General features: G+C 39.6%; 2 protein-coding genes and 1 long non-coding RNA gene across 5 annotated transcripts; 1 reads left to right on the top strand and 2 right to left on the bottom strand.

Annotated features, from left to right (window-relative positions):
- The first annotated feature begins 2,641 nt into the window (after positions 1-2,641).
- kcnmb3 (potassium calcium-activated channel subfamily M regulatory beta subunit 3) lies at positions 2,642-14,653 on the top strand. Its single transcript, XM_052536124.1, is given in 4 exon segments — positions 2,642-2,724; positions 13,158-13,370; positions 13,926-14,094; positions 14,231-14,653. Coding segments are annotated over 4 exon segments (888 nt in total).
- On the bottom strand, positions 5,875-8,491 carry LOC128026108 (uncharacterized). 3 transcript variants are annotated; one of them, XR_008186350.1, is made up of 5 exons: positions 8,293-8,491; positions 7,956-8,014; positions 7,802-7,867; positions 6,976-7,112; positions 5,875-6,859 (listed from the first exon to the last, which is right to left on the bottom strand). It is a non-coding gene; the product is annotated as an uncharacterized LOC128026108 (long non-coding RNA). The 3 variants fall into 3 exon arrangements; XR_008186347.1 differs by having other exon boundaries at positions 7,956-8,491; XR_008186348.1 differs by having other exon boundaries at positions 6,976-7,035; positions 7,802-8,491.
- A 1,698-nt stretch (positions 14,654-16,351) lies between the features above and the next one.
- kcnmb2 (potassium large conductance calcium-activated channel, subfamily M, beta member 2) lies at positions 16,352-22,640 on the bottom strand. Its single transcript, XM_052612742.1, has 4 exons — positions 22,594-22,640; positions 22,304-22,474; positions 20,976-21,171; positions 16,352-16,636 (listed from the first exon to the last, which is right to left on the bottom strand). Exons 1-4 carry the CDS (start codon positions 22,638-22,640, stop codon positions 16,352-16,354), a joined length of 699 nt encoding a protein of 232 aa, XP_052468702.1.

Here is a 22,640-nt window from a genome sequence, read left to right as displayed (position 1 = left end):
TTTTTTTTTTTTTTTACACATACCTGTAGTCTTAATTATCATTCAGTACCATGATATATTGAAGTACCACGGTGATACCATAAGTGTACCATGGTATATGTTTGTAAGGAACATTAGAAATGTAATGATAGTTTGATTAATATTTTTATTGAATATATTTGTATTTGAATGTACCTTCACTTGTGAAAAAGGGAGTGTTTTTTTTTAAACTGTACTTAGAGATAACATAATATTCATGAAATAAAAGGCTACAAAAAAAGAGCATGCTTTGATGACTGTTTCTTGCTTTAGAGAAGTACACTTTTTGAAGTTTATACTAATATATTAAAGCACAAAGTACTTTATCATGAAATTAATTTTAGTGTGTTATTCGATATTAAAGTTTAATATGATAGTTTAATGTTATATTTTAATATTACATGTATTTGCTTATTTATCGTTCAAATTATTTTTTAAATGTATTAATGTCACAAGTCTGTTCCCCCTGTGACCTAGTTTTACTTTGCCTCCTTATTGTCATTTCATTCATTTTTGTTTGATTAACATATTAATTATTTTGTTTGCTCCCCTACAAATCAGTTTCCCCTTAGCTGGTGTCCGATCTCGATGATTTAAATTGTCTCCTGGATATTCTAATTAAAATACCTTTTTGTTGATCTCTTTCGTCCTTATTCATTTGTACCTCCCCAACCCATAACAGAAGAACATACCTACTACTTGTTTTGTTTATTTTTGTCATAACTCTGTCATCATGGACAATCCAAATGTTGCCCTTTTGTGCCTGGAGCAGAGGGACCGCTGCCTAGAGAATTAGTAATTTTTGTTGGCATACCTAATGTACTAGCCAGACCAAGGCATGCCTCTCCAGGAACGGTCCTCTGTACAACTTCGCTGCATGTGTGGAGTGGGTCATGGAGAATAATGAACTATACTTCTCCGTCAGCCACAATGGTGAGGACACCTCCAGCCCCACTCCCAAACCAGAGACCAGCCAGCTGTCATCCTGCACAGCGCTATTGCCAGAGCCTACCTCAGGAGGAAACCCTAAGCCTGTCGCAACACTTGAGCTTGTGCACATCACCATTGCTGAGCCTATCGTTGCCCCGAAGCCTGAGCGTCTCAGATTGTCTGATCAAGTGCGTGGCAACATTGTACATTCCAGAGGGAGTTTTGGTGGGAAGTTTTTGGGAAGTACTATGAGGAATTTATGGATATTTTCCAAATGGATTTAATAGACTGGTTTTAAGGAGTCATTACCCAGTTCTCCTGTGTTTCTGCTGGTTCTGCCCAGCTCAAGTCCTCCTGTGTTTCCTCCTAGCCTCCCTCTCCTGCCTCCTCTTAAACCAGCCAGTTCCTCAGCCCTATCTCCACTGGTGCCTGTTAGTCCCTCACTCTCAGTCAGTGCCATCTGGGCACTCTGATCCGCCTCAGGACTTCCAGTCTCCAGCTCCGCCTTGGCATCAGGATTCCCTGTCTCCACTTCCAGCCTCCGAGCCCTGGACTTTGTCCTTCTAACCATCGGCTCCGCCTTAGCTCTTAGCTCCCTCATCTCCCCCGTGGCCCATCATCCCACCATCTCCACCGGGCTCATTCATCCCTCCGACTCCTCCTTGGTCAATCGTTGACCATCCACCGCCTCGGAACTTTACTCCTCTGGCTTCACCTCGTCCCTCCCTCCATTCGACTCTGTCAGGCTCCTCCTTCCCTTCAGCTCCTCTTCCATCCTCAGTTGCTCCAGCTCCACCATGGTCCTCTGGAACCTCGGTGTCACACTGGATCTCCGTCTGCTTGGCTCCATCCTGGTCCAGTCTCCGTCAGTTGTCCCCAGGCTAGACTAACTCCACCATGGCTCCTCCCTCGAATACGCCCTGGGGCTTCATCCTGGCTGGTCTCTTGACAGAGATCTGGCTTCTCCTGCTTATACTCAATGTTTTCATTAGACATAAGCCAAAATGTTATTTATTTATTTATTCATTCAAAATGTTACTTATTTCTTGCTGGATGAAAGACCATTACCTTCAACTCAGCCTTACCGAGACAGAAATCTTTGTGGTTTCAAACATCACTTTATCACAGTTTCACACCTCTTTTCATTGACTACCAGTAGCTGCTTGCATAAAATTCTACATTTTTTAACGTTTGCCTTCAAATTCAACACTGGTTCTGCACCCCTTTATCTAAATTCACTACTTCAAAGTTAGTGTCCTCTAGAATTTGGTGTTCTGCAAGTCACCGTGCACCTTTACATAATATTTGTATTTATTTTATTAAAAAATATTGGGGGGGGGGGGGTAATTTAAAAATGGGTAATTAACTTCATTGTTTTGTACATGTAAAAATAGAATAAGAAAAAAAAAAACTGCCAGGAGTGCTTAGAGTCCCATAGGACGTAATTATGGGTTCCTATAGAAACCCTCTGCAGCATCCCTGTTCAAGCAAAGGAAGGATATTCCGCTGATCTCATCTGGATGAGAAGAAAACAATCCCTTAAGTGCACTTTTTTGTGCACTACAGGTCTGACGGTTATGCAGCATGCTGCTTCTGTGTCTGGATGTATAGAACATTGACCTTGTCAAAGCGGGGTCAGTGTTGTGTTAATTTAGTGCTGTAATCCAGTTTAGGGTAACTTACTAAGAAAGAAATGCTGTTGAATCAGTCCCCTCGGGGGTCTTTCAGTGTTCCTGTTAACATCACCCTGCAGGGTGTGCGACGACGACACATGCGGTGAGTATGGAGCTCAGATCCACTGCCTTAGTCTTCTGTTTTATTAAAACTATTTGTGCAGTTGTGACACTAGTATGAGATACAGAACTATTTAGCATTGAGTTATTCCACATATAACATTAGCAGTTTAACTGAGAGTCCATCATAGTATAATCCTTAAACTATTTCCTGTCTACCACTGTTTTATATTTAACCTTATATAAAATTAAGTGATGGGATAGTTCCCCCCAAAATTAAATTAAAATGTTAATTTACTCACTCTCATGTTGTTGTAAATGGTATGTTCTTGTGTCCTGTATTAAATGTGCACTTGTAGTGTACTTCAATTCTTAAACGTGCATTTAAAAAAAAGCTGTACTTACAGATAATATAATAACTAAATAAGAGGCCACTTAAATGTACTTAAAGAGAGCACACTTTCTTAACATGTTAAAAAGTACACTTTGTAAAAATGTCAGATTTCTACAACGTTATTTTTAAATAATCTTTTGGCATACTTGAAATAAATATTAGTGTACTTGATTATAATTTTAACTGTTACGTTTTTTTTTACATTTAACTTCCATTTGAAAGTTTCTGCTACAATATAAATTCAGTCATATGGCACAGTGAGGAAATTTATTGTGCTCCTAGCAAAATGTGCTTTGACTGGTTAGCTGGGCCAGTGTGTGTTGTGATTAGCAGAAATCAGTGCCTGGTCGAGAAATGGCAAGCCTCTTACCATAGCTGCTTGCAAGCTTTAGTGTAAACATTGCATCAAAATCAAATCAAATTTAGCGTGATTTAAACCCGGATGACTGTAACATCTCTAAGTTCGTCTGCCTTTAGAAAGCTAGTGTGTCTCCAACATGGTGATAACACTTGTTGCCTTGTCTACTGTAGCTCAACCAGGTCTTTTCCCATTCGTCGATATTTGTGATATCACAAATCCCAACAAAATATGCATTGTATTCCAAATCAGTTGTTTGCTGTAGTTTTTGAAAACTGATTTCTGTTGAATAAAATATCTCCTTTTGAACTGGACTTTGAACTTTGTAACTTTGCAGATCTTTTTTATGCTCAAACAGCAACATTACAGACTAACTAAAGTTGAAAAAGTGAAAAAGCATAAAAGGACCCCTTTAAAAGAACCACATTTTCAGTGGTGTCAAAAGTATTGGCTTTCATTACTCAAGTAGAAGTATAGATACTAGGTCTTAAAAAGACTTTTGTAGAAGTTGAAGTATCAACTCACGCTTTTTACTCAAGTAAAAGTGTAAAAGTACTGGTTTAAAAAACTACTTAAAGTATAAAAGTAAAAGTAATGTAAGGGAACAAATGCCATTAAGAACAAAAGCTTAGGCCGCACCACAGGGGCCTATTGTGCACTACCCCACCTCCTAAAAAAAACATTTTTCTAAAGGCCATAATGAATATAATGTTATATTAAATGTTCATGTTGAAAAATTTGGGATGCACTAGGCTACATGTTTCAGCAACATATATGCCCATTGAAAATGAACGCATTTTAGTACAATGCAAATACATTAAAGGACTAGAGATATGATTACTAGTTGCCAGTAAGTATTGTTATAGTGCAAAAAGTCAAACTTTAGAGGCATGTCATCAATAACCTTTAATGGAATGTAAATGTACATCCAAGCTTAGCTGCAGGAATCTGCGAGGGCAATGGACAAGAACATTGGTGCAGGCTTAGTAACAATTACTCTTGTAACGTTGTCTATTTACAATAAACATTATAGTGCTGTCAAAATTAATGATTAATCCAAGTGATTAATCAATAACTAAAAAGGAAAATTAACTCATAATCCCGATACCTTCTTGATTGACAGCTTCCTGTATTCGGTAAATACGTATGCTATGTTAAGTTACAAAGTTGGTATAGCCTAGATATCACAACATTTTCAATCGCAAACGATAATTTATTAAAACGTCTCACTACCGAACTACCAACAGTAGCTTTATTTGTGGAGAACGAAGATAAAGCACCCATTTGGTAAATGAGCCAGTGAGAAATAATAACTTTTAAATAGGGTCCAGTGCCTTTTCGATACTTTTAAAACAGTACAGGCGCCTAAACGGTACCTGAACTGATACTTAAAAAAAAGAACCTAAAAAAAAAAAAAACTATGGATAACTTAAAAGAACATTCCAAATATTTTAAATAAATCCATAGCTTTCACCTTGGATGCTCTCACTTCCCAAGTTGTGCTTCCCTTAATCTAAGGCTAATAAATGTATTTCACAATCTGGGTCATTATTTAATATAAAACCACACATAATTCTACTGTATATCTGTCACTCACTCTGATATTTAGTTAAGATGAGTGCTGTCTGTCACTGTCTTAAATCAGTTCTGTGAATGACTGTATGCTCATTCTTTATAAAGTAGCAACAATGTCGTTTGTAAAGTACAGTAATGGGCAAAAGTCTTAGGCACATTAGTATTTTCACCCCAAAAAAGGGTTTTAAGCCAGTTATTTAAATCTTTTGCTTTAGTGTGTCCATAGTAAATATCAGTTTGCCATTAATTTTAATAATAATCTAGTGCGATTTTGAATGCACAAGCAGTTTGACAACGGCAAAATGAATGTTTGGAAATGTAAACTGATATTTTCTACCGACACACTACAGCAAAATATATAAATAGCCGAACACCATTCTTTTAAGTGAAAATACTAACGTGCCTAAGACTTTTGTACAGTAGTTAGTGTATGTATAAAGTACGTATGATTAAATTAATATTTAGTATAAGTATATTTAAATAAGTGTAATTAAAGTATTTGTTCGGTCATATGTGTTAAGGGCTAGATTTTCACTGGAGGAAACCAAGTATCCCAGAGTGCAGTCTGGACGATGGGGCGGGGCGACACGTTGGGGCGGAGCGACACGTGTCGCCCCGCCCACCTCAGCGGTTATTGGTTTATGATTAAGATGAGCTTATTGGTGTACAGATGAGTGACGATTTTACAGCTTATTGGTATAGAGAATTATGACGCTATTAACATGATTGGAATGCGGAAGTAGACACTCAGCTGAATAAACTTTTAATATAAATTAAAAAGTGAATATAAATGTTGTTTTTGCATTTATTGTTGCATTTCCACAACATCCCGTATAAATACAAAGATATTTGGATTACGACGAACAGAATAGAAATAAATGGTCTACTCCCTCAATGGCTGTAGTGTAGACGCTACCTCGGCATTACTCGCTGGTTTGAAAATGACACGGCAATATTATGCGAAGTATGGTTATGTAGATAGTCATGGAGTACCTTGATTTATATATTCAAATTATATATACATACATATATATATATATATATACATACATATATGTGTGTGTGTGTGTGTGCGTCGTGTGTGTAACAAATTGTCACCAGTCTCTGAACGTCACCAATAATATTCTGAACATTCCCTTGGCCCCTACGAAAATTTACCATGGTTCTGCTACAGTAACTATAGTAAAACTATGGTGTTTTTATAATTACAGCTCACAGTAATTAATATGCCAACAAATATTTTTACTACAATAAATCCATGGTTACTTTTTGCAAGGAAGGAACTATACAGGTTCTAAAGAACTTGCCCAAAAACACTTGTTACTTTCTGTTATTTGTTTTCTGAACTGCACTACTGAAAACCTCATTAATCCTCACAATCCTGTCACAACTAAATTAAGAATCCATTATGAGCAATGCATAGCAAATGATGTTATCATCAAATATGAGAAACCTTAAAGAATGATAGACTGATGTAAATGACTGAAACCTGTTGTCATGCACATGTTTGCCATAGCTTTTTTATTAAAACATTATACACTGCAAAGTTGAACTTTAAATGACATCAATTAATACATCAAAACCAGTTGATCTCAGCCCATTCTCTATTTCCCTTCAATGAACTTAACACACAAATGTGTTTCATGCCGCAAAAAAAAAAAAAAAACAGTCCTTGGAACAAAATCCTGTGTAAACAAAAGCCCAGAAGATCACCACGCCGGTCTCTTCCCTGTACCCTGGTGGGTTAAACTTGAAAAGTGCTCTGCACTGCAAGCATTCCCTGATGCTGTACATCCGTCTGAACTTGTTCCGGTCAGGAGACAGGAGGACAATTCTTCCAGTTGGCCACAACTTATAGTGTAAAGACAAGATACAGGAAAGATAATAATAATAATACAAAAAAAAGTTTAACAGCCTTCTACTACAAAATTCAATTGGAGAATAAGCATTAAACGGTGAAATCTTACTGTCTAGCCAGGCAAACTGTGCCGCTTTCCGAAAAACTTCGGAGCACATCCCTAAACCATCTGCAAACCAGAGAAAGTATCAAATATGCAGAGTCACTCGCCGACAAAATAACTTCCCTGAGGATTTCCAGTGGAAGCTGTTGAATCAAAAACATACATAGGTTTATTTATACATGTACATAAAAGTTATTAAACATTATATAAACACTGAATACAGACAACCTTGCTTTAAAACTCTCATTAAAAACTCTATAGATTGTTGCCACAACTGCATACTCATTCTTTTATAATAACACTAATAAAATGTTAATATATACAGTACTGTGCAGAAGTATTAGGCATGTTAGTATTTTCACATTGAAAAAAAAACAGTTTTAAGCCAATTATTTATATCTTTTGCTGTTGTGTGTCAGTAGGATATATTAGTTTACATTTCCACACATTCATTTTGCCATTAATTGTAATAATCCAGTGAGATATTTGTATATATTTGTATGCATGATCCACATGAAGATCTTTTACATTGAATATAAATATTTCTGTCTTATATGGTGAACAAAATCCACATTAGATCGCAAACAGAAGTTATTTAAAAAACTTGCTGCTGTCTGAAAATGAATTAAGCTGAAATGTTTTTAAATGTCTTTGATGCTGATGTTAACTGATAGCTATATATTAAATAATCCACAGTGCTGACCAATATAGTACTTGTACATAATACCAATTTCACATCTGAACAACTATGTAGCTGTAATAACTAAAATACCTCTGCATGTACACACATATGTAATTATTAGTTCTTAATGAATGTATGTGCACAAATAACCTGCTTTGCTGGACTCTGCCTGAAGACATGGTGAATGGTGAAGTTCCTCCCCTCAGTGGTTGAGCTCTAAAAGAACAAATGTCAAGAGGTAGGTATATTGCTAGATATAGTACAGAGTAATGTTTCATGTAGCAACATTCAAACAGCTACATACATTTGCGGAGTGAAGCTGTCCAGGAGAACAGAACACCACCACCTCCTGATCATGTCATCCTGAAAAATAATAATAATAATAATAATAATATACACACAAAAATCATGCATGTCTGTTCAAATAACTTGACAAATGTGATGCCATACCTGTGTAAAATCGAACATATGAACTAAAGCCATGTGCAGAGTGTACTGTTACAATCCACAAAGAACAATAAAATTAGCAATTTATAACAATTATTAACAATAATTATTCAAATTGAACGTACCATGGACAAATAAATGATCGAACATCGCATTTCATATTATAAGATATTTACACAACCACTTTTACTCACCTCAAGCAATCAACGGAATAGCGTTATTACTCTGCTGCTGTAGTTGCCACTGTTCTGTTTGTTTCAACGCAAACTGCCCCCTGCTGGCTCGGAGGAAAATGTCAAAGGCGGGGAAAACAAATATGGGCGGGGCGACACGTGTCGCTCCGCCTCGAAGTGTCGCCCCGCCCCATCGTCCAGACTGCACTCTGGGGTTACTCGAGGAAACGGCTGTGACAAGCGAAAACTTTACAGTAGATGAGAAAGCGACAGCTTCTTCGTGACCTTTTGTAAACTGTATTTATGACAAATAACTTCACTGATACAGATTCTAACAATCTATTGCTAAACACACACCTTATGTCCTCTGTCTCTGTTTGAGCTCATGCTGCTCCGCCGCGGTCTGCGGATTGAAGAGCGCGCTGAAAGACGGGGAGGAGACCGGTCTGACGCCGGTTTCATATGAAATTTAAGCCGACTGACTCTGAGGCGATCGGATACCGGTTCCATACCCAACCCTACTTTTAAGAAATACATTTTATGATAAACGAACCAAAAACTGTCTATGCCCTTGCTGGAGGGTGATGTAATTTGTGTCATGTGCAGGTACGATGGATCGCATACAAACCAATAGGGTGTCGGGATGGTATCTGTTTATACTTCTCATCCAACCACAATCAAATTCACTCCATCCGGATGGCGCGATTTATCTGGATAGGTTTTTTTTTTTTTTTTTTTTTTTTTTTTTTGAGCGATGACAAGCCGGAATGAAAACAAGGCGAAATGAAATACCAGTAACGAAGCTATTTTTAAAATGTAAGGAGTAGAAAGTACAGATACTTGCGTGAAAATGTAAGGAGTAGAAGTAAAAAGTCGGCTGAAAAATAATTACTCAAGTAAAGTATAGATACCCCAAATTTCTACTTAAGTACAGTAACGAAGTATTTGTACTTCGTTACTTGACACCTCTGCACATTTTAAAGAAGAACATACTGTTGTGTTTTGGGGATTAAATCAAATATTCTTAATATATATTACAACAAGCAATATATATTATGTTCCCTTTCAGTCGGTCCCTCTGCATGTCACGTTGGATGACTGACGAATTGGGATCTTGCTTAGAGAGACCAATTTACTCCGAGTGTAAACTAAACAAGCCAATGCATATTGACGTGATTACTGCATCTACCTGATCACAGTGTGAGTATAAGTAGGCAGCAGGTGCAGAGCATCTTCAGCTTTTCGCTTCAGAGCTGAGCAATCAGTACGGCGCTTCAGCTGTGATGTTTTCCCATGCCGAGTGAGTCACACACATCAGGATGCACTACCCCCTGTTTGTGTTGCAGGTGGCCATCTCTCCTGTGCACTTTGGCATGCTAAAATAGCTTTTTACCTAGAAGAGCATTGACGTGTGCGTCTTTTTAAAGACAACATTATGGGGCAAACTCAATGTTCCGTCTTTGTAAAGACGATTTGGGTCTTGCTGTAGAAAACGTTTCACCTGGGCATTTCTGGATGCGGTTGTTATCTGGCGCTGGGTGATAGTCACGATCACTGCCATACGTGTCTCAGCGCTGAGGTGACATTTGTGATTGAGTCATGTTCTCATTGTGGGAAGAGGATCATCTCAAAATCACAGGCCAAACTCTGTTTCCTCAAAGGGGTGGTGATCCATTGCCTCAGCCTCAGTTTAGTTCTCGTAATGCCGACAGTCATGCAGGGGCTACCTCGGGCAGTAGCATGGGCAGTCTGAGGGTAATCCTCGGGGAACCATTGCTCATCCTGGTCAGTCGGTTGCGATGCAGTTCTGTCCTAAGACCACCTCCACCCAGCAGGGCAAACCAGGCCTCACCTCCCGGGTCTGTAGGTACTCGACTGGCCAGTGAGGCTTATAAGACCTGTGGAGAAGCCTTACTCGCTATGGCATAACTGCATGTTCTATAGGCTAAGGCACTGAGCGACCTGCACGAGGGTGGTCACTATCCAGAAGTTCTCAACGAACTCTGTACTGCTACGGACCTCGTACAACAGCAATGAAAGTGTCTCTGGGCTGTGCGATTTCCACTATGGTGGTCCAGGAATTCCAAAACTGGCTTTGTTTGGTCGATATGAGGGATGCCAACAAAGTTCGGTTCCACCCGGCTGCAGCACCATAGCCTGCTCGTTGCTGAGGGTGGCCCCCTGCATCCGTCCCCACTCCCACGTCACAGTAGCCTCCAGCAAGTGGTGCCCTGGAGCTGGTGCTTGACGACTGGCTTATACTAGCTCAGGATCAGTTGTGCATACACAGGTACCTGGTTCTCTGGCTGCTCATCCAGTTGGGCCTTCAGATCAACTGGGAAAAGAGCAAATTCTCCCCTATGCAGAGGATCTCTTTTTCAGTATGGAGCTAGACTGGGTCGAACAGACAGCATGCCTCAGGCAGGGGTGTGGTCAGTCGGTGTTGAACAGTTTGAATACATTAAAGAGCAGGATGGCGGTCCCACTGAAACAGTTTCAGAGGCTCCTGGGGCATATGACAGCTGTGGCGGCAGTCAAGCCAGAGGGGCTGCTTTATATGAGACCAAGTCCTGAGGTGGCGTGGCAATGTGGCACTCACCAGGTCTAAGTTACACCGGCCTGCTGCTAAACCTCGTGGTCAGTTTTTTCGGGCAGCAGTGCCCCTAGAACAGGACTCCAGGCATGTCGTGGTTCACACGGATGCCTCTACCACTGGCTGGGGGCACTTCTGTTCTGCACTGGCACTTCAACTGCCTCGAGTTTTGAAAAAAAAACTGCCACCATTGTGTACATCAACCGACAAGGTGGACTGCGCTCCCATTACATGTTTGGAGTCCTTTGAAATAAGTAGCATCTGAGGTCCCTTTGTGCCATTTACATTCCTGGGCTGCACAACCAGGCAACTAAAAAAGCTGTCACGAGCTGTGCAAGGTCAGGGAGGATGAGGTGCGGGTTAGCGCACCCTATTTGCCCACCCGGGTCTGGTTCCCGGAGCTAATGCTCCTTGTGACAGCACAGAAGGGAAGTCGATGTGGAAGCATGACCTGATCCTCAGGTTCCTTAAGGGGGCGAGAAGGTTAAATTCTCCACGGCCCCCCTCTATACCTTCTTGGGACCTGACTCAATTGCTCACAGCACTACATCAGGGACCAGTTGAGTCTTTGCAGACAGTCGAGATGAAGATTCTGTCAATGAAAACTCTGCTTCTGCATGCGCTGGCCTCCATCAAGCAGGTAGGGGACCTGCACACATTTCGGTCTACGATTAGTGCCTAGAGTTTGTGCTGGCTGACTCCCAGGTAATCCTGAGGCCCCGGCCCGGTTATGTGTCCAAGATTCCCACTACTCCCTTCAGGGGTCAGGTGGTGAGCCTGCAAGTGCTGCCCCTGGAGAAGAATAGCTTTGCTGTCCAGCCTGAGCAGTAAGATGCTACATAGACCGGACACAAAGCTTCAGGACCTCAGACCAGCTCTTTGTCTGTTATGGAGACTGGCAAAAAGGGAATGCCTTCTCTAAGCAGAGGATGGCCAACTGGATAGTGGATTCCATTATCCTGGCTTATCAGGCACAGGGTGTGCCCTGCCCCACTCAGGTTGCGAGCTCACTAGAAGTGTTGCATTCTCCTGGGCACTGGCTCGTGGCGCCTTTTTTTGTATTTGTAGAGCTGTAGGCCGACCCCCAACATGTTTGCTAGATTCTATAGCCTTTGTGTGGAGCCAGCATCCTCCTGTGTTTTCACCTCAAACGGGTAGAGGCACTGAGAGCTTGCTAAAACTGCTCCATAGAGTCAATATCGTAGACCATGTTGAGCTCCTCTGCCCCCTCCGCAGCCAGACATGATGGAGTGTCCAGCATCAGGCCCTTACTCAATGAATCTGTGAGAACCGGTAGAGGGCTGGGTTCCATATGTAGAGACCCATATGTGTAAAGTCCATGGTATAGCCTCAGTGCCCATGTTTCTCTGGCAGACTTCTGCCATTTCAAAAAGGGTTAAATCATTTTCCATATGCACCTAAATTGATATTCATTTGTGTATATCCTTCGGAAACCTCCTTCGGGAAGGATGGGGCTTCTGCAGCGTCTCTGTTCCAAGTGGAACAGGTATGTTTTCCCAGTGTTATCCAGTCTTACTGAGAGGGGTAGTGCCATAGCAGCAGTAACTGGTCTTCTTGTGGTAAGCCCTGGCTTGTGCCAAACAGTAAGGGTGCAGGAGGCCTCCACAGGACACTGGAAGGAGCAGTATCTGTGGTCTTTTGGTAGTCAGTCATACGACGTGACATCGAGATTGACAGACTTAAAGGGACCATCTCAGTTACATATGGTAACCTTCGTTCCCTGAAGGAGGGAAGGGAGACATCATGTCCGGGTCACCAGCTTGGCTCCTCAGCGAAAACCTAAAGATATATTGCACCTGCTGCCTACTTATACTCACACTGTGATCATCGGTAGCTGGATGCAATAATCTCATGGCAATATGCATTGGCTTGTTTAGTTTACACTCAAAGTAAATTGGTCTCTCCCTAAGCTAGATCCCAATTCATCAGTCATCCAACGTGACGTCTCCATTCCCTCCTTCAGGGAACAAGGGTTACCATATGTAATCGAGACATTTTGAAACAATGATTATATTGATTGAAAACGTGTAATTGTAATGAAAGCAGGAGATCAGTCTTTAAAAAAATGACTAACTTGTCAGTATATTTAAATTGTATTTAATATAAATTTAAACTATAAATTTTCATTTAATTGTAAATAACTGTCCAAAAAATACATTCAGTTTACACTTAAATAACAATATAACAAAAAAAATAACAACATATAGTCTTGTAATGACATAAAGTTAAGTAAATAACATCTGGGTGAATTATTCCTTTAACTGTTTTTTAGGGATGTCTTCTACCAGCAAGCCCAACTGCAGGAAAATGGAGGCAAGTGGAGGAAAGAGAGAGATATGAAGTGGAATGAGAAAGCCAGAGCTCAAATCCCAGAGTCCAGTTTGGGAGAAGAAAGAGCCATTCTTTTGGGCTATGCAATGATGACCTTCTCCGTCCTGATGTACTTACTGGTGGGAATCGTGATGGTGAAACCAAGTTTATATAGGTTAGTTTCGAGGTCTTCAGATAGACTGCTTAAATACCTTAATAAAAAAAGGATGCTTTCATGTTGTAATTTTCTTTTTGCTGATCTTGCAATTAAAACATCAGTTGCTAATAACAGCACAATGAAATGACCATAAATAAATACAAATTAATTTGTATGCTAACACTTTTTTTTTCCTGTATTGAAAATGTTTACCACAGTTTTTTATTTCCATCACATATCTAAATTCATGCAATGTGTTTTATAGCATTATGTGACAGAGAATCCATTTTAAATATTTTTGAAATAAAGTAGCCAACTCCAATTTAGTAAAGTCCTATAATACCTTTTCACACGTTTTTCATAGTTTTTATAAAATTATAGCTTGCCTGAAAATATCACAAGTGATATTTACCTAAATTTTTCTTTGTTTTCTGCTAAATAATGTCTCATTTTTAATCTTAAGCATGTTTTTAACTAACACTCTGCACTCAGCATAGCAATACATTATATATATTTTTTTCATTGTAAACTTTCACATATTAATAATTTATTTAATGATTGTTTTTGTAACAGTGACTGGAAACCTAACAACTGCTCATGGGTACAGACTGATTTGGTGGATGAAGTGATGGATTGCCGTGGCATTGATAGCTTTAAATGCCTGCGTATTTTGGTGAACAGCACCCCTGAAAAAACACTTCGACTTTACAATGACGAAGACACTGTGAAATATAGGCCAAAGGTACAATTTTATTGAGTGGACAATTTAATCCCCCTGTCCAAGTTATATATGATTTTTTTCATTCTTCTGCGTTTATGGACTATGATTGTAGTGCCAAGCTATAAAAAGAAATAAATCATCATAAATGTGCACACAGACAAATCTTTGTAAATCTAATTTTTTGGCATAATCTTTCCCTCAGTGTTTCTACACACCGAAATGCCAACGAAATAAGACAGAACAAGAGGCTGAGGCCAGTAACATCAAACATGTGTTCATTATGCAAGGGGAGAATATGATGTGCTATCTCAGTGATAAATACCCGAATAATGCCATCTTTAGGAGGAAATACACCATTCAAATGGCCTTGTACTACCTGCTGTGGCCCAGCCTCATGATGTTTGGTGGAATCCTCCTGGTGGGGCTGGTGAAGCTCAACCAGCATCTTGCTTTCCTATGTGCTGAGATCAGTAGAGAGGAGTTTCTGGGCAAGCAGAGCAAACTGACAAAGGGAAGGATCTAGCGGCTCCTAAGAAGGAAGCCTGGAGGCCCCACAGAGCAGCACAACCCAGTTAAATAGAAAATATTGTAATATGCCCCAAGTGCATTGGGTTGGTTAGTAGTTATAATGAATTGCAAAGTCTTAAGTTAACATTAGTGCCTTAACTATGGCCATACATTTTTGTATTTTTTTTTTATTATAAGATAATAGGCAATGAACCACTTGAAGAAGTTAATTGGTTGGGTAAGATTGTGTCTTCATTGTAACAGATTTTGAAAAATGTAGCATTACATTATGCTGCGCAGTGAATGGGTGCCATCAAAATGAGAGTCGAAACAGCTGATAAAAATATCTCAGTAATCACCAAGCAATCCACATCACTCCAGTCCATCAAGTAGCGCCTTGTGAAGCAAAAAGTTGCGTGTTTACAAGAAACAAATCCATTATTGAGATGTCTGACTGTCACTTCTGGCCACAATCCAAGTCTATAATCCATAATAATGCTTTCTTCAATGAAAAAGTCCATTCTCTATTGTCCTTTCAAAATCTCCCCACGTTTGTTAAGAAATGCTTTGCACTGTTTTTGCTTGAAAGTGGTGCTTGATCTGAGCATATTTCTAGCCTGATTCAGATGGCATTTTCACTGAAGAATGTGACATGACTCGGTTTAAGGTTAAACACTCTTTAAGGTTTACACTCTTTAGATTCGCAGTCAGTGCAGTGGATCTATTGGTGAGCAAGTGATATACATTTCTACTCTCTACAAATCTGTTTCAATGAAGAAACAAACTCATCTACATCTTGAACGGTGGGTACATTTGTAGCAATAAGAAAAGAAAAGTAGAAAAAACTAAACAAATAATGGCTAAACAATTTAGTTTACAGACATTTCCTTAAACCTCTAAAACACAACACAATGCAATAGGCAAAATAGTTAAAACAGCTGTGAAAATTCAATACAGCAAATTCAGCTTTTGTTCTTTGTTAATTGCCTATATTTTTCATGATCCAATCAAATCCTGATGTACGTATATCAAGTCCCGTTCTTCATTTTCCTGTTATATATTTTGTCTCACTCAGAAATACATTACATTGCAACCAAATTAGTTTCAATTATGAATCAAAGTTGAATTTAAAAAGCTTGTATGAACATTTCATACTAAAATGTTTTTAATACAAACTGCTTAAAATATATATATTTTTTTCATGTCATATTTATCAGTGAACTTAACATTTTACAAACAAGTGTTTTTTTTTTTTTTTAAATGTTGATCAATTATAATAACAATTAATAAGCCATTTATTTTTGAATCATTATTATTCATTTCAATTCTTGATTATTTAAATTATTTTAAAATTTGTATTATTTATAAAAAGTAAATAAATGCATGATTCATTTTATGATTATATTCCCAAGGCTTTTAATTTATACATACAGAAACAGTGAAAAAAAATGTTGTTTAATGATTATATTATATTATATTATATTATATTATATTATATTATATTATATTATATTATATTATATTATATTATATTATATTATATTATATTATATTATATTATATTATAATGCCTTTCTCCTAACTCCATCTGGAAAAGAGCAGCACTACAGAGATATGAGTTGTTGTGGTTACACTATACTAGCTTGGTCATGGAAGAATATCATACCAATTTCCAGTCAATCCTTGAACAGCAGGAATCCGAAAACCATTCGAAGGAAAAATGAAAGCTGCTCCTTTCACATCACTAAGTCTGTCAATCACTGAGCCTCTTTCACTTTGGAGTTCTGCCAATTTGTTCACACAGTATGGAAAGGTATTGAGTGAGCTTGACCATGAGTATGATGAGGGTTCCTCCAGATAACATGCAGGAGGGCCAGAAGAGAGAGTGGAAGAGCGCGCTGCTGCCATACAGACGGTTCAGAAGGATACTGCCCTGATGCTCGTTAGAGTCATGGTAACATGTCACCTGCTGGTGCATCCTCAGATGCTCTGAAATATTCTGGATCATAACATGCAGGGCGGTGTGGTCCTTCTGGCATTTTGGCACATAAAAACACTGTGGAAGAGCAAATGTATGAGTTATATATTAAATATTATGTATTAATTTTGTACTTAAAGAGAATCATTTATTAGTTATAGAAATCTGCTTCTTTTGGATATAATATCTACACTACAAATTCAAAAGTCTAAGTTTTGTTGTTGTTGTTTGTTTTAGAAATGCATTTATTCAGCAAGTACACATTCAATTTTTTCAAAAGTGACAATAAAAGACATTTATAGTGATACGATTTCGATTTCAAACCAATTCTGTTCTATTTAACATCTCTATTAATCAGAGAAAACTGGAAAAGATCCCAACAAAAATATTAAGCAAAACAACAGCAAATATTAGATATAGAGCATTATATTAGAATAATTTCTGAAGGATCATGTGACTCTGAAGTAATGGATGCTGAAAATTCAGATTTGACATCTCATTAATTACATTTAATAATATAATAAAATAGAAAAGTGTTGTTTAAATAACTGTAAAAATATCTTATAAAATTATTTGTAATTAAATAAATGAATTCTGAGTGTTCATAAGAGACCTCTTTTAGAAACATTAAATCTATCTATCTATCTATCTATCTATCTATCTATCTATCTATCTATCTATCTATCTATCTATCTATATGTTACATTCACAGACTTTCAACTTCCTTATTCGGTCATTTTCCTGTTCTTGTTTGGTTGATTTGATTAATCCCCACCTGTCTCCATTTCCCTGATTACCTCCTGTGTGCTTAAATACCCTGTCTGTTTAGTTCCTCCTCGTCCGTGATTGAGTTAAGTTTATGGATTATGTTGGATGCGCCCTTATTCTCCTACGATCATTAAAAGTACCCTTTATATATCTTCTTCCTCGAGCGCCTTCATTCACACGCCAACAACCTGTAACAGAATCACGGACCCAAAGTATAGTTTATTTAGCGGCATTTTTCTTTTTTTTTTCCTCCCTCTCCTGGAATGGCAATCCCAGCAGTCTGACTCCTATGCCTGGAGCAACTGGACCGTTCGCTGGAGGACAATACCAGGGACTTTCCAGATCTGGCGTGCCTTACCCACTTCCCTGACCGGCCGGTTTAATAGAAGTTAGAGAGCGAGCGGTGTAAGCTGTGCCTGCCAGCGACCGGTCCCAGAGAGGTTTTCGCAGCCCCTCTCCTGAACAAGAGACCAGCCAGCCACCATCCTGCAGCACAGAGCTAGAGCCCACTGCAGCCGCAGAGCCCGAGCCTTTCATTGTCGGAGAACCAGGACCCGAGAGCGTGACTGACCAGGTGTGTGAGCTGGCAACACCGTGCGTCGTGGGAGAATTAGTGGAGAGCGAGGGCGTGGAGGAAAGCCCTGCCCACACTTCTGCGACTGAGGGTGAGCTGCAATTGGTTTCTGGAAATTACACTGAGGACCTTATAGACTGGTTTGTGGAGGTAAACCCTGAATCTACTGTTTCTCCGCTGGTTCCGTTTAGCCCCGAATTCAGTGTTTCTCCGCTGGTTCCATCCAGCCCTGAATTTCCTTTTCTTTGCAGGTTCCGCCCAGCCCTGAATTTTCTGTTTCTCCGCTGGTTACGTCCAACCCTGAATTTTCTGTTGCTCCACTGGGTCCGCCCAGCCCTGAATCTCCTGTTTCCCCGCTGGTTCCACCCAGTCCTGAATCTCCTGTTTCCCCGCTGGTTCCGCCAAGCCCTGATCCTCCTGTATTCCCTCCCAGCCTCCCTCTCCCACCTCCTCCTAGACAAGTGAGTTCCTCTGCTCCACTTCTGCTAGTTCAATCCAGCCCTGACTTCCAGTCTCCAGCTCCGCTTTGGCGTGTGGATTCCCTGTCTCTGCCTCCAGCCTCCAGGCCCTGGACTTCATCTCGGTCCTTTGACCCCGCAGCTCCGCCTTGGCACCCTGTTCCCTCGTCTTCACCGTGGCCCATCATCCGACCAGCTCCACCGGGCTCCCTCGTCCCTCTGGCTCCATCTTGGTCAGTCGTTGACCATCCGCCGCCTCGAGACTCCACTCCTATGGCTTCAGCTCATCATTCCATCTCTCCAGCTCTGTCAGGCTCCTTCCCTCCGGCTCCACCTTGGTCCTCAGTTGCTCCGACTCCGCAGCAGGCTTCCGGAGCCCCGCCTCTGCCTCGGTTGCTGGTGCCTTCAGCGCTGCCTTGGACCACCAGACCCTCAGCGTCACCCTGGCTCTGCGGCTGCTGTGCTCCATCATGGGCTCCTCACCCACCGGCGCAGTCTCCATCTGTCGGCCCCCTGTTTTCGTCAGCTCCTCCACCATGGCTCCTCCCACCGTCGACTCCCCCGTGGGTCATCATCCTGGCTGGTCTGTGGAGCACCATCTGGCTCTTCCTGCTCCGTGCTCCTCCCTCCTACTCCATCCTGGGTCCTCTCCTTTGCCTGCCCCTTGCCTGCCCTACGCCCGCCTCCAGAACCCCCACCCTCCCTCTGCTGGTATTCCTCTTGTGGTGCGAGGATGCACCGTTCCGGGAGGGGGTGAACTGTTACATTAATTGACTTTCAGTTTCCTTATTTGGTAATTTTCCTGTTCTTGTTTGGTTGATTTGATTGATCCCCACCTGTCTCCATTTTCCTGATTACCTCCTGTGTGCTTAAATACCCTGTCTGTTTAGTTCCTCCTTGTCCATGATTGAGTTAAGTTAATGGATTATGTTTGATGTGCCCTTATTCTCCCGTGATCATTAAAAGTACCCTTTATATATCTTCTTCCTTGAGCGCCTTCATTCACTCACCAACAACCCGTAACAATATATATATTCTTGCTAAGCCCAAGCTTTTGAACCGTATAATGTACATTTAGCCTGGGAGGATTATTTTAAATTGAAGGTCCATTAAAATGTTTGTTAATACACAGGTATCCTTGTCAGAATAAACGGAACACTTTTTCTGACAATTAATTGGGTCATATGATGCTGCTTAAAAGAACATTATTTTGTGTATTTGGTGTAAATTAGTTTATACAGTTTAAGATAAAAAAAACACTATTTTCCACATACTGTACATTCTTGTTTTTCCTCAATGCCCAGCCTTCTGAAACGCATACTTTTTTCAAGGCTCATTGGTCTGAATAGCTGAATAGCTGAATTTACTCTGATTGGCCAGCCATCCAGTTCATTGTGATTGGCTGAATAACTCAAGCGTGTGCCAGAAATGTTAAGCTCCGTAACATATTGTTATGCCCTGTCTGGCTGGAGTGATGAGACGTAAACATAAAACCCATTATAAACGTGATATAAACATGATTTCTAGTCTTGTCCTCTTTTGGAAGGCCAAACTTAATAGTTTCGCTTTCTCATTGAAACAGCGTCTCACATTTGAGTGAGTGGAGGCCGACTTGAGTGAGCAGAGGCAACCTGCTTGAAATTCTATGAAGGAACGTCCATTGGGCTTGCAGAAACAACATGTGATGACCCTGGGTTTGTCCATAGTGAAAGACGATCCAGCGATCCATACTGCAAAGTTGATGTATTTCCTCAGTGACCAGCTCAGATCAGCTCCAGGCATGACGAAGCGGATATCATCCTCTTTTGGAAGACCAATCAAAGTAGTTTCACTTTCACCGTGAAACAACAATACTACAATGAGAATAAAAGGTACACCTTCTTTCTTTGCATGAACATCTGGGTGCCGTTATGCAAATCTTCACACATAGTGATGTAGAGAAGTTGGGGATGTGTTAAAACGAGCCATTTATAGTGTGGACGAGTTTTAATTTTTATAAAAAATATCTCTTTGGATTAGAGACTTTAGTCCTTGCAACTTTACAGATCTTCTTTATGCACCAAGAGCTTGTAATACTCCAAAGAGAAAGGAAAAATTTAAATCGCATCATATGACCCCTTTAATAATATCCGACTTTGTTTTGTTTATTTTTTTCCACTTGATCATGAAAATTATGAAAATTATATTTTTAAGAGACTGCTTAATGCTCAGGAGATTTCAAGAATACTTTTGTGATTTTATCCACTTTGTAAAGTCACTCACTCTACAACCCCGCCCTCCAAAGGCATGTCAGCCAATCAAACTTAAACTGTAAATGTTAAAATGCAAAATGACTGTCAGAGGGAATTTCTGAATGTCTAGTTTTTGGATTGACTAAAATTTCCTTAGGAACTGGACAGCATAAATTGGAAACTGTCTTCAAAGAATTTGATGTGAAATATGTTGAACTGTTGAAAATATTCTATTGGCCTCAATTTAATCTTGTTGTCTAGGAGAAACAACTGTTAATCACTTTACGTCCTACCTTGCCATATGTATTTTTATGAGACCAGTTTGTTTATTTCCAATAGTAGGAGTTAAATCCCTCTGATCTTCCTCAGTTTGCTGAACGTTTTACCTCAGAGCTGATGTCCAGCATCTCCTCACTGTGAGAAAGAAGCCCAATGCGGCCGGTGGCGTTCAGGCTGACATAGACCTGCAGACAGGGGAACTTAGAGCTCCGCCAGCAGTCAGAGCCACAGTTGTATGAACAATTGATATCCTTTGTTAGTGTGGAGTTTAGCACAGTGCAGGTGGTCTCGTCGGTCAATACACTGCATTTTACAACAGAAAGAAAACATTTAAAAGAAAAATATTTATTTGAAGCTTCACTCAAAAATAAGATTTCCATAACGGGTTGACCATTTGTGTGTGTGTGTGTGTGTGTGTGTGGTACACTAAACCAGATTATTTAAATGTGTTGGCTGCAGAATCAGCAGAGGCCAGTCAGCATGTGTAATGTAGTAAATTATGCAATTGTTAGCAGATTGCATGTCAAGGACCTTTATTATCTAGATATAGATATCCAATTGCAATTAAAATTATTCAAACTCAATGTAATAAATGTAACGGACAGTAATAATTTATAAATGTAAGCCTTTCTGATCCTAAAGTTTTTTTGTAGCAGTTTATAACAGTTTTTACGCTATTTATTTGTATGGGGTACAAACTTAAGTTTTAATTAGCTTTAGCTCTAACATTAATTCACTTACATTAATTTATCCCATGTATGAGCTTAAGTTGAATAGTAAATGGTCAAATCAAAAGAGCTCTCAAAATGTATTATTATTATTATTATTATTATTATAAGAACACATATGGCTACAAGAATATCTCCTATAAAGATCCTAGAGACACAGCTGGCAGCCTTATTGATAAGTTTAAGATTATACCTGTGAAGTTCTGGAATGTTTTTTTGTGGCAACATTTATTAAAATATTATTATTAACATTTAATAATTATGTAAATAATTCAGTTGCACTATATATTACAGTACTTGTACTAACAGTGTACTTAGAAAGTACTGGACAGTATATGGTAACTACATGGGATTAGGGTAGGTTCAGGGTTAGTAGTTATTACACAGTTATTGTAATTGCTATATTATTTACATAATATGTACACGTGGAACAGGACTGTAAATAAAGTGCTATCAATCTCTACAAAATGTGACTCTTAGGAGTTGAATAGTTTTGAACATATACAAAAACAAAATAACTTTCTATAAAAGTTAACCTGCGCCTTAGTTGAATTGTTTTCATTAAATTTTGATTACAGCAGCACAGTGTCTTACAGGTCAAGGGGGTTGAATACTTTTGATTTGAGCTGAATATAGCTGCATGCTGATTTAGTTATTGTTTTAGTTCACAGTTAAATATTATTCAAGCAGCTGTGATATAACGCTACCTTTCTGCATAAGCACGCACCATGGTGATACAGATCACAAAGTACATCATGACTGAGCTGAACACCATTCCCAAACCCAACAGAATGGCTCTGTCCTCCCCGGCCTTTAGCGCCGTTTCTGTCCTTTTTTTGTCCTTTAGCTCATTTCCCCGTAATGTCTTATAAATTACCCTGGGAAAAGAACAAATGGTAAAATTGTTTATAATTTAATGTACAGTTACAGGGTGCTGATTGGCCACAATCACAATTTTCATAGAGACAGTTAGAGCAGGAGCTAAACAACTGTACACCTTTGTTGTGTGACTCGTGCTGTTTTGACCCCCTTCACAAAGAACAT

Source organism: Carassius gibelio, chromosome A2 (genome assembly GCF_023724105.1).
Source record: "Carassius gibelio isolate Cgi1373 ecotype wild population from Czech Republic chromosome A2, carGib1.2-hapl.c, whole genome shotgun sequence".
Classification (NCBI taxonomy): Eukaryota; Metazoa; Chordata; class Actinopteri; order Cypriniformes; family Cyprinidae; genus Carassius; species Carassius gibelio.
Note: the sequence above shows the minus strand (reverse complement) of the source record. Positions and strands in the feature narration are given on the sequence as shown.

Coding starts and splice junctions, on each gene's coding strand:
- kcnmb2 (XM_052612742.1), bottom strand. CDS start 22,640: ATGTTCTTTGTGAAGGGGGTCAAAACAGCACGAGTCACACAACAAAG. Junction 22,475..22,593: donor GCACGAGTCACACAACAAAG/GTGTACAGTTGT, acceptor TTCTTTTCCCAG/GGTAATTTATAAGACATTAC. Junction 16,637..20,975: donor TGCTGGACATCAGCTCTGAG/GTAAAACGTTCA, acceptor GCTCTTCCACAG/TGTTTTTATGTGCCAAAATG.